The 12,490-nt window shown below is 44.9% G+C and overlaps 1 protein-coding gene across 7 annotated transcripts in view; it reads right to left on the bottom strand.

Moving 5' to 3' along the window:
• Positions 1–10,393: 10,393 nt before the first annotated feature.
• Positions 10,394–12,490, bottom strand: part of Ncoa7 (nuclear receptor coactivator 7) — a 116,620-nt gene continuing 114,523 nt past the window's right edge. For all 7 annotated transcript variants that reach the window (XM_063235044.1, XM_005008140.3, XM_063235046.1 and 4 more), the window contains one exon: positions 10,394–12,315. In XM_063235044.1, coding sequence (XP_063091114.1) covers positions 12,180–12,315 — 136 coding nt within the window. In that variant the 3' untranslated portion in view covers positions 10,394–12,179. The remainder of the gene's footprint in view (positions 12,316–12,490) is intronic.

Genomic DNA, 12,490 nt, shown 5'->3' with positions numbered 1-12,490 from the left:
ACCTGAATAAAAAGTTGGACAAGGTAAGTGCAAAAGATAGTGGGATTTTACACTTATTAAAGGTAGGCAAGTAACATAAAGGTAGGAAAAGAAACAGACTGTGCAGAGTGAGGGCAGACCAACTAAAGCAGAAAGGAAATACACGCTGGGCATGAGAACAGACCACTAAAGCAAGAGAACGCACAGTGGCCTTAAGGCCAGTGGCTGCCATCTTTTATAGCCCTTTTCTGACGTCAGATCTAGGCTGTCCTATCAGAAACCTGATTGATGGAGAATTGAAGTGTTTTCTGATTGGTCCCAGGTGCAGGGCTTGGAAATCCTTTTGTGTGTGGCTCCTGCATCTCTATGATCACCATGTTATGTCTACTTGCCCAGTTGGCTGGCCACATCCCAATCTCCAGCCTCAATTCTCTCACCTAGCGCCAGCAGGTGACATGTTTTCTTATTTCCTCTTCTCTCTTCTTCACTTATTTTAAGGCCACTGCATTGCCTTGGTTTCCTTTCTTCCTCCTAAGTTCTTTCTTCCAATTTTTTGTATTTTCCCCTGCAAACTATGCTGCAGTGCCCCACGGCTTAGTCCCTGGTCTTCTCTACCTTTCCTTCCTTGATTTGATCCCATCTTAAAGCTCTCAGTGTGTGGATGCCCTCTGCTTCTATACTTAGAAGGAAGAAAAATGTTCTTTTGGTGGGTACTAGGAATTGAACTCAAGACTTTGTGCTTAACCAGACAGGGGCTGGACCAATGAGCTATATTTATTCCCAGCCTTATCTCTACACTTGGAATACAAGCCCTATCTTTCTCCAAGTCAAACTCCAATGTACTTTGTATTTCCAACCCACATGTTCCATTGATTAAAGCAATGCTCTCCCAACTTTTAGTCGCATGCTTCTGATGTTGGTTAATGACAAGGAAATCTTCACAGCTCTGGAACTTGTCACTCTGTCCACAGGGTGATTCTCTGAGTTGCTCAAGGCCATTCTCCTGCAGGCAGGACAGAGCTGGGATCCAAGTCCCCACTGTCTAATGGGGGCCTGAGCTCCTAACTTCTGAACTGTGAATGATCTATGCACACATTAAATAGGGTATGAGGCAGCATGTGTAGTGCAGTTATATGCTTGTTGCATAAACATAAGGCTTGATGAAAAAATGTTCTAAAAGAATATATTAGCACTGTAATGAATGAATGAATGATTGAATTATGGCTTGAGGTTTTTCTTCTTGTCTGTCTGTATATTTTTATTTCAATACATGAAAATATATTACTTTTGTTACAAGAGAAACATCCAAACAGATTTTTTAAATTCAGGATTCCATATAAACTTCACTTCCTTTAATAATTCTATGAGTCATAAATAATCTCATTCCATTCATTTTTCAGCTGTGTGATCATAATGCCTGGAAGACAGAGAATATTTTCAAGCAAATCTTCTGCTGTTTCGGGCAGAGGTGGACTTTTGAGCTGCAAGGGCACTGGCTGCTGTGGTTTTGCGTTTCTGTTTCAGTGAGGATGTAGAAAGTGTGTTACTGGGGTTCTCTTAACCTGATTAAAATATTGCCAAGGCAGTAAGCATCCCTTTTTCTAGATCCTAAATAGAAATTAACTGAAAATAAACACAAAAACTTTCCCTGGCTTGCATTTAGTAAATAGATATAACTTTTTGCTGCTTTACCATTGCCTCAAGAACATTAAGATGTTTCTAAAGGTGAAAGAGAAACAGGCATGAACAGGTTTCTGTCTGGATTAAGAAAAAGGAAACACTTAAAGCTGTGCGATTGCCTGGCATGGACTATTGCATACATCTATTGGCTTCCATCTGCCAGAAGGGTGTGAAATTTCTGGGCAAGAGAAAAGGGCTGAGGAGTGGCTGTGAGTGGGAAAAGAGAGACATTTCCAGTTAGTGGTTATTAAACTGCCTCCCACAGAGCATGCTTGAACATTACCAAGTGCCCCAAAGTTCTAACTTGTGTCTGTTTGACTTGTGTCTTTTGGTTCTTTACTAAAAGATGCCAAGATGTCCTGGTCTGTTGTTCTTAAATGGAAGTTGTGTGAATTGTTTGTAACATAAAGGTTGACCAAAGAAAACAATCTGTGTGTGTGTGTGTGTGTGTGTGTGTGTGTGTCTTTTTGAGACAGCGTCTTCCAATGCAGTTCAGGTTGGCCTTGAGCTCGCTTTGTGGCCTGGTCTGGTCTTGAACTTGTAATGATCATCCTGCCTCAGCCTCCCAGAGTGCTGGGATTAAAGCTATGCACCACCATGCCCAGATGTTACCCTATTTTTAAAACAGAGAATATGGGACACAGGAAGGTGAATCAACCTGCTCAGGATAAGTTACTTGTGGACAACAGAGGGCTGTTGTGAAGTCCTTTCCCAGGTATCCAAAGTGCTGCTCATTTCCCTGGGAACAAAAGCAACAGCCGCTGTAAATGGGCACGCCTCTGGCTTCTTGGCTTCTGGAAGGCAGTGCCCCTGGTCCCCTCACATTCACACCTGCATACTGTTCTGCCTAATCTCAGAGCCTCACCCCTCCTCTACAGCGCTCATCCTGGTTCTTACCGGCTACTCTCAGTGTAAACAAGGCTTTTATAACCCAAACTTCTCTGCTTCTTTTCTCCAAACTTTTTTTCCTACCATTTTTTTCCTACCATGATGTACTTTGGACCGCTTTCCTCTACAGAAACCACCATCTCATTGTAAGGGCTTTTCATCCTATGCCTCCTTGCAGAACCAACCTTGGCTTCCTGAAACTCAAACCTGCCTTTCCCCAAGGGCATCCAAAGACATCATCTTCCTTGAGGTTCAACAAGCAAAAACTGCTTGCTCTTTTCACCCCTCAGAAAGCAGAGAAATTTGGCAGCAATCCTGGCTTTCTCCCAAGTTCTTATCTACCAGTTCCCAAAGATGCTATACCTGAAGCCTCCTGACTTCGAGTCTCATCAGACAGCCTGAAGCACAAGCCCCTTATCTCCCAGCTTCTAGATTACTTTCCATCAGCACCTGGCTCAGGACAGATGCCAAAGCCCTGCCATGAACTCAGGTGATTTGAATCCATGGCTCAGGCTTCTGGAACACACGGGCTTCACTGCCTCTCTGAAGTAACCCACTACCCTGACAAAATCCTAATGTGGTCTTCACCCAGAGTCCCTGGAAAGCTGAACTTCAGCAGCTTCACATCCCTGCAAACACCTGTGCCAGAACCTTTCACACTTTTCTGACTTCATGGTAATTTCTGGTCTTAATCTTGCTCTCAGCTCTTTCCATCCCTGCTACAGCTTATGATTAGAAGTCCCCTGAAAGCCTTATGCAGTCGTAGGTGAAGCTTTCTCAGAGGTGGCTGAATTTGGAGTGTGTGACACTGGGATTGATTCATGGTGCAATGCTAGGATCAAGGACACTAGGATTAACAGTGTGAGTTCTGCCCACCCCGAGTAGCCTGGATAAGATGTAAAGAACAGAAAGAGCTGTGGTCATCCCTTGTTGCTGTTACTTCTGCCACCATGAACTGTTTCTCCTCTGCCATGCCACCCTGCCTTGGAGCCAGCTGACAGTGGACTGAAATCTCCACAAACTGGGAACCAAATAAACCTTTCTTCCTCTAACTTTTGGTGCCTAGTATTTTGTCTCAGCAATAAGTAAAGTCACTAAGACAGTGACCCTCCCAGCTTCTCTTCCTTCCACAGAGACACCTCAGCTCCCTGAACTGTGGTACCTCTGTCATGATTGTATAATTAATGTAAAGGTGGAGGTCTTACATGTAAAGTGCATAAAATAACATACATGTTCCATATGATCTTCCCTGAGTTTCTTGCTGGTATTTCTAAAAGAAGTCACATAACCAAACAAACAAGTGCAAGTACATGTCCAAATCTGCTAAGTAAAGCAAACTGACGCAAATCCTTCTTCATTCCTCTCTAGATATTGCAAGTTTGAGATTTAAGAAAATATCCTTGTTAGGCCTGGGGGCACGATGATTTGTTCTCCGCAGAAGTAAATAGGATTAGCTAACTGACAAATATGTTTTATTCCTAAGGCAAGGAAACCAAAGATATCAAGACAAAGGAGATAGATTTTAAAACAGAGCACAAGACATGAAGAGATCTCATGAAAAAAAAAAAAACACAAACGGCCAAGAAACATGAAAATATACTCATCTTCATGAGTGATCAGAGGAATGCAAAATAAACCATGGATAATATGCATTCTTTTTTTTTTTTTGTCTTTTTCGTTTTTATCGGTACCAGAGATCAAATTCACAACTGCCTGCTTGCAAGGCAGGCGCTTATGCCGCTGAGCTAAATCCCCAACCCCCGTGCATTCTTGAAATTGGCAAAAAAACAAAGTCTAAGGCTATTGCTGTCATGTGGGCACTCAAATGCGTGAGAAAGTGGTGCAATCACTTTGGAAAATATCGAGGTATTGTCTCATAAAGCTGAACACTCACATATTCCAAGCAGGACAAAACTGCAGTCAACCTTCTCCACAGAGAGGAGGGGCCTGAGTGCGCAGTGGCAGGGCGGACTGCTCATGAAGGGAGTGTTACAGACGAACACACGGGTGACACATACCTACAGAATAGCCAAGGAAGGATCACAGAAACAGTGCAGAAGAGAAAGGAAAAGATTGTGTCCCTAAGACGCAAATGTGTTAATAGAGGACGGCAAGCATCCTGTGCTCGGGGGAGTCACTGTGTGCAAATCCCCGAGTGTGTCCTTGCCCAGACAGTGTGGCCCGGCATCAGTGGTGAATCCATCTCATGGTGCCACAGTCATATGTAGTCTGTCCCTGACCAAAATATTACGTGGCATGGGACTGGTTGATGGCACTTTCCATGTGTTCGCTCCCTTACCTTGCATAGCATCTACGTGAGGTAGGGATCGCTGCTCTCATTTTGCAGATGAGCAAACTGAGGCAAGGAGAGATTCCTGACTCAGTGAAGGCGTCAGGATCCAGCTGACAATCACGTTTACAGGGTATCAGACACGCTACTTCGCTTATATATCTATTTTAGAAAACTGTTCTTCACAAACACCCCTCCTCTCTCTCTCTCTCTCTTTCTCTCTCTCTCTCTCTTTCGTACTAGTGGTTGAACTCATGATCTTGCGCTTGCCGGGTGGACGCTGTGCTGCTGAGAACCCCAGCAGCTCTTTCTTTCTTTCTTTCTTTCTTTCTTTCTTTCTTTCTTTCTTTCCTTTCTTTCTTTCCTTTCTTCTCTTTCGGCCTGGTAAACCCTCCTTCTTAAATTTGACCCCAGGGAATTAGGACTAGAAAACCCAGTTAACCACATACCTCTGCACTCTTCCCCAGCCCCATCACCAAGTGAACATCAGCTGATAGCTGGATCCTCATCTAAGGATCTCCTGAACCACTTTTCTGGAATCACTTGGAAACTCAGAAAGGGATTCATTGCCAATGCTCTAACACCTGAGGTCCAAAGTTTTCAGGATGCCATCAGCTGCCAGGAGACCTGAGCATGCAGGAAGTCTTCTCCAGGGGGACTGACTTGTCCCCTCAGAATCTCTCCCCACACTTTTGTTACCTAAAAGGAAGAACCCAGGAGCTCCAGGACCACTCTTTACTGCATTTCAAGGATGACACCTGGAAGTTTACAATTCAGCACTGTGTGAGGGAAAGGGAAGAGGGCTGGGAATCCAAAATACGTGTGTTAGTCCTAGCTCGCCCACTTGGCTGGGGATGCTGAGCAGATCCCTTAACACCTTTGGGGCTTACTTCCTTCCTTCCGTTAAGTACTTCTGGCCTGTTTATCCAGTGCTTCCTGGGTGCCATGTTGCACACTAGGGCTTGGGCTAGGAGTATGAGTGAGACACGGGTAGCTGAGAAGGGCATCCATTCCTAAAGAGAGGACTGAGGAGGCTGGTGCTTGAGTGGCGAAGCAGAGCATGGGCCCCAGCAGGTGGGATACTGTGAAGAGCTGGCAGTGCTAGGGCCCTGTGGTGGCTGAGAGGTCACTCCAGGCTGGTTCTGTCTGAAGACCTCCTGGCTGTAACCTTCACGGGCTGTTTGACATCAGGCAAGTTACCCAACCTCCAGAAGAAACAGCTCCTCCTCTGCAGAGGTTTACTATATTCATGTTGAAATATCAAATAAGATAGAGTATTAAAAAGAGGCAGTCAAGCTAAATAACTGTCACCATCCATCTCGTCCTCCTCTTCCTCCCCTGCTCCATCATCAGCCGCGGCAGTGGACTGGGCATGCAGAGCAGGCCGAGATCTTCTGCCAACCTGGCCTCTTTTGGCCTTGTGACCTTTCCTAAAGATGTTTTACTGTGAGCCAAACAATTATGAGCCAGAAGTTGGAAGTGATTGATAAATAGTAACAGTAACAAACCCTCATGTGTGAAGCAGCGCATCTTAACTACACACATTAAGCAAAATCTTTACAACACATGACAGAGGGCTAACTTAAAAATCAGTAAGATGATGAACAACAGAAAAATCGCCAAAGGAAATGGATAAAAAACCAAGAAGACATAGAAATAAGCAATAAACATAGAACCAGGTTCAACCTCATTCATAATTCATGAATTGAAATGAAATTTGGGCAAAAATAAAGATGAAATAAGCAGTATCAGTGAAGGTGATCAAGTAACAGTTGTGGTCTATATGACTTCTGAGGAGGAACCATTCAGTTACTTGGGGTTTTTGTTTGGAGTGCAGGCTGGCCTTGAACTCACTGTATAGTCCAGGATGGCTTCAAGTTGCAGCAGTTTTCCTGCCTTAGCCTCCCAGGGGCTGTGCACCACCACACCCTGCTGATAGTTAAATGCTAGGATAGAACGCGCATATGCGCTTTGGTTCACTGATAAAAACGTTCCTACAATAGCACAAAAGATACTAAGTTCTAGGCACACAAATGGGAACAAAGCCGAGAAAGAAGGCAAGAAAGGAGGAAGCGAGGAAGGGAAGGAAAAAGAAGGGAAGAAAGAAGGATTTAGTGTTTTCGGGACAATGGTGAGCTATATCGGGGCTACCTTTTGTGAGCCCAGAAGTGGAGAGGTTGGACCATTGGTGAGCGCTTCATGGATTAGTAGGGCACGACTGATCTTATCTGGTGGTCTCCCGGGGGCTCCCGACTGCCCTGCGTGCTCACAGGCTGGCACTGCACACCCTCCCCAGGTGCAGACAGGCTCTTCAGGCTTCACGTCACCTCGGGCTGGTCCTTGGACAGCACTGCGTGAGGGATTCTTGGGGCTTTTATTTTGTTTCCTATCCAGAGACAGGAAGCAAAATTCTGTGCAAGGGACAAGTTGTTTCTCTTTCCTGTGCTCCACATACATTGTGGGTGGGTTCCTGTCAGGGAACCACAGCGCCCCTGCAGAGCTGCCTTGAGCGGTGGAATGTCCAGGACAGAACAGAGCAGGGAAACTGAGGCAAGGCCTAGGCCAGTGGTGGTGAACCTATGGCACGTGTGCTGCTGCACACTGTTTGTTATCCCTGACAGCCCTGAGGGGTTCGCCATCTCTGTCCTAGGCACTGGGAAAAGTTCATTCCCTTCATTTAATGATGGGGGTCAGCAGGGAACCCTGCTTTCTAGTTGTTTTACAAACTGACAACGTAAAAAGGGGAAAACACGTGGAAACCTTAGGTGGCGCCATTATGTGTCAAGATCTGGAAGGGCAGAGATGGAAGTTGTTAGGACTGACGTGCTTGCTGGGGAGCAGCTCAGTGGCACAGTGCCTGCCTGGCAAGCGTAAGGTCCTGAGGTTGATTTCCGATACAAAAAAAAAAAAAAAAAGAGAAACAATTGAAGTGCTCCTCTGGTTAGGGACTCGTAATCTGATGAAGACTTGGCACGGACATCTTGATGGAGAGCTGTGCTCTTCTATAGCGGGGGCCACTGGCCACCTGTTATGTAAATCAAAATAAATGAAAATGAAATAAAGTAGCAAACCCAGGCTTCAGTCATCCAAGAAGTACTGCAATGGCTCAACCTAAATACTGTGCCTAGTGCCGTCACAGAGAGCCACCAACATTCACAAACATCTCCACCAGTGAAGAACATTCTGTGGGGCAGTGCTAATGTAAAACTGAAGATCACCAAAGAAATTCCACTGAGAAACACCATTGTGATGTCAAAACACCATTTTGAAGTCTTGATTGACCAGATCAGGGAAGTCTAAGTTTTATTTTGAAGGGTAAGAGAATAAGGCTGAGTTTGGGGTGCATTGGAAAGTTAGTTTTCTTAGCAAAGACACTTCCTGTCAGGGATCACCATGGATAAAAACGTGCAGGAAAGGAGGTAGGTGCAGAGAATGTGACAAATGGGGCTTTACGCCTCCCTACAGTGGAAAAAAGGATGTGTCCCGATTGGACAGAAGGAGCAGTCAGAGACACTTGTGATACTTGCACAAGAGTGAGCAGGGCTCTCCTGGAATTTTCTGGAACTTCACTTGACTTTTTTTTTTTTTTTATCAGTACCAGGGATTGAACTCATGACCACACGCTTGCAAACCAGGTGCTTATGCCACTGAGCTAAATCCCTAGCCCCAACTTCCCTTGACTTCTGACCTCCTTAGCTTTCTCCATTTCTTGCATTTGATTCAACTGGTAAAGATGGTTCAGACATCTAAGCTTTAAGAGATTTTCAGAATCTTCCTCAAAAGGAAAGCAATTCTTTGCTTAGTCTGTTTCACATGTCTCTGAACTTCAGAAGAAATGGGCGTCGGGAAATCAGACTGAGGGCAGGTGTACGGCTCAGTGGTTCAGGGCGTCCCTCACCCTAATCACATTCAACAGTCTGAAAAAACAGTGCTGTTTCTTTCTGCCTGAGGCCTCTGATGTGGACCCATAAAACAGGAATTAAAAGCAACAATGACTGCTTGAGGGGGGTCTTCCTCTTAGGGTCTGAGTGGCAGAAACTGTATCAGATAGTGGGAGGCACTGCTTAGGGATCAGGAAGCACAGTGAGTCACGTGTTCAGAGGTGGCCAAGTGCAGGCGAGATCAAAGGATGAGGAGCAGAAGGGACAGTGGCAGACAGGTCTAGAGCTGTCTGGGAACCACAGAGGAGCAGTTTCTGTGAAATGAGACCCAGAAAGAGGTTAGGGGGAAAAAGGGGGAGTTCCCTGGGCGGCAGGGCTTCCACAACTGTCCCGTCTCGCAGACCAGTCTTGCTGGACTGGGCTTTGCAGGCGGTGCTTTTCCCGCACTGAAGACCTGTGGTCATGCTGAGGGAAGCAAGTCTGTCAGGGACTGTTGTGGTCAGGGCTGTGCAGAGAACAATTAGAATCAGGACATGGAGCTTGTAATATTGTTTTTATAATGGTCACTGGGAGTTAACACAAGAAAATGCAGGAAATCTATCCACAATACCAAAGACATAGAATATGTACTCAAGGGGCTGGGGATTTAGCTCAGCGGCATAAGTGCCTGCCTTGCAAGCAGGCAGTTGTGAGTTCGATCCCTGGTACCGATAAAAAAACAAAAAAGACAAAAAAAAAAAAAAAAAAAAAAAGAATATGTACTCAAGGGCCTAAATCCCACAGCAATGTCCCACATGAGTCCAGAGGAAGACCCAGAGCTCACTACAATGCTTCCCACCAGTCCAACTGGAGGTCTAGAGCCCACGAGGACTCACGCCAGTCTTTTTTATGGATCCGTGCCGGGAAGGCCCAAAGGTCAGCACTGGAAGCCAGCAAGTCCATGCCAGCAGGGTGAAGGAGCTGTGCTGGTGGGATGAGGGTTCTATGCAGGATCCAAGAAGTCACACTCATAACAAAGACCAGACCTGTCCTGAAAAGCACCACAGCCATCCTCAGCGACACGGAGGCCCTGAGCTCCTCCGACGACAAGCACAGTCGGGTACATGTCAGGAAGCCAGCGTGATGAGTTCATCCTGGAGACCAAGCAGCACACATCTTACCCTCCGGAGCAGGAAGCAATGCTCAATATGAGGACCAGAGCTCCTCCAGGAGAACCAACGGCTCAAACGGCAACTCGTAGGAGAACCCACAATGCCTCAGCGCCTCAATGCATCAACACCCACTTTCTCCTTCTCCACCTCTCTATTTATGCTGACAGCTTTCCTCAGGTGGTGCATCTCTGCTCAGTGCCATGCTGATGTAATCCAACTAGCGTTAAGTTGACCACTAGTTCTTAATCCATAACAGGGACGTTTTTCCAATCATTTGTAGCCACACAAGGGTCCACAAATTTCTGAAATCAATGTGTGCACTGTTTGCGTACGTTATTAATCATCATGCTACTGCACTACTCATAGACTGAAGAGCAGTGGAAACATGACCGTTACACACAACAGGAAGCCAAAGCTTTTGTGTGACTCACTTTCTTGCAGTCCTCTGGAACTCAACTGACAACATGCTGGAGACAGGCAGCCTCGATAGACACTCAATGAATGAATGACCAGGAAAGACGTGCTCTGAATGCGTAAGTTCCTTTATTGAAAATACTGGGATAGCACTGCGTTACATAGTCAGTATCCATAAATGAAGGGTTGCACATTTCCGTTTGGACAATACTGCTTTACACAGAGGACACAGCAGCTAAAGATGGGACAGGAGAACAGTGCCATGGACTAACCTAGGGGAGTGAACTCTATGAAAATGACTGTTGCTTTAGTAATAGCACATGGCTGCGAGTGGCAGAAATGGTCAACATGGTCATCCTGAGACAGTCCTGACCCCCCACACTAACTCACTGTGTAAGGAGCAGATTGGGTTGAACTGCCTGAGGGCTGGGCTTCAGAAGATCCCAACAGGAGCACTCAGTTAGAGGCCACCATTACACAGATTGGAAACCAGCTTAGCTCCCCAGCTTGAACTCGCAGGGGATGTGAGTGTCGCATGGTGACTGCCGGCCAACAGGAGCTCAGGGAGCAATCTGTCCTCTGGTAAAAAAGAATCAAGTAAATATTCTGAGAACTTTCTAATTTTTTTAATGAAGACATGTAAATACTGCCTGTTATTAATTTTTCCTTGCAAAGGTCACTGGGGAAATCACTTGTGATGGATCATTTCTCAGCTTTGGCTATTACTCAATTTTTTCCCATTAACAATCTTTGGTTTTCATAAAGTCTGACAATAATATCGGTTAAGATTTTTTAAATGGTGTAAAGGGTTGCTCTTTTAAAAATAGCTGTTTTAACATCCTAATTTTGATATGAACGCCTTTCTTTATATTAAGTTTTCTCAAACAAGAGTTTAGAGAGCAAGACAAACTGGTCCAATTGTACATTTTGACTTTAGAAATGTAGAAATTAAAACACTTGGTCCCTTTTAAACAGAGGCCTGCTCAATAATGTAAACAGCTGGGAGTGGGCTGTGCAAAAAAGCACAATGAAAATAAAATTTTTGTTACCAGCACATGATTTTAGAAGAAGCAAAACATTTTCTTTTCAGCAGCAGGGTTTGTTCTAAGTCTAAGCTCATAATGGTATTTTCTGCTTTACAGAAATTTGTTCAGCATAAGCAACTTAAAATGTACCCTTTTAATGACTAAAACAAAATGCTGGCCTATACAACAATGAACCTTGGTCATGAGCTTTTAAAAATTCAGAAATATAACGATCTATCACCCTAAACAATCAGGGCAAAAAATAATCAATATAAAACTATACAAAACAAACAAACTTGTTTCCCAAACGTAGCACAAAATGTGTACATTTCAAAATTTGACATATTAAAAAGAAAAAACCTGCTAACACATTTCAGACAAAATACTAGATATAAATAAAACATTAAAAAAATCATACATTCCTTTGAAGTTTTATTTCCTTTCAGGTTCTCTAAACCAGACTAACCATGGAAACGATAGCTGTACATTTTGGTAATGAAAATTATGCTGATAAATACACAAGGCATGTCTATATTTCCACAGTATCTATTTTTTTCACAGTTACCAAAAATAAAAATTGCATTCAATTCATACATCTATAAACACTCTGATTCCTCATGTGGGTCTGCGAGAAGCGGAAGGACGAAGTCTTTGCAGCGATCTGGACATCGAGGTCGGTCCCCGGCGCCTGCCCTCCACACATGCCCTGCGGCGTCTTCCTGCGAGGTGAGCATGCTCAGAGCTGACAGCGGAAAGGAAGCATGGTGGTCGGATGAGGCAGCAGGGCTGCACCTTCTCTGTCTTCTGGGGGCAGCTGAGGGTGACGCGCTGGCCCGGCTTTCTTGGATGACAGTTTAAGGCAGTCTGAAGTTCACTCAAATGTCCATACTTCGAGGTCCTGAACTATGAAGTCTTCCTTTTTGGAAAGAATATCATTATGGAAAGTGCTGCAGGAGTTGCTTCGTCCATGGTATAGGTCAGCGTCCAGCCATAAACCAAATCGCCCCCTGAGAAGAGATTAGAGGAAAAAGATCAGTGCCCTGGACCCTCCCACGGTCGCTGGCTGGCTTCTTTCCTTCACGCAGCAGTCAGTCACAACTCTAAACTGTTCCCAGGTAAGTGGCTTCGTCCTTTTCATTTAAATAACCTGTCTTTCCTAAAACCTAATGGCAGCTGTCTCAC

The sequence above is a fragment of the Cavia porcellus genome, unplaced genomic scaffold (assembly GCF_034190915.1).
Source record: "Cavia porcellus strain 051 isolate PalLab524CR breed Dunkin Hartley unplaced genomic scaffold, mCavPor4.1 scaffold_24, whole genome shotgun sequence".
Taxonomy (NCBI): Eukaryota; Metazoa; Chordata; class Mammalia; order Rodentia; family Caviidae; genus Cavia; species Cavia porcellus.
This window is presented reverse-complemented; position numbering and strand designations above follow the sequence as displayed.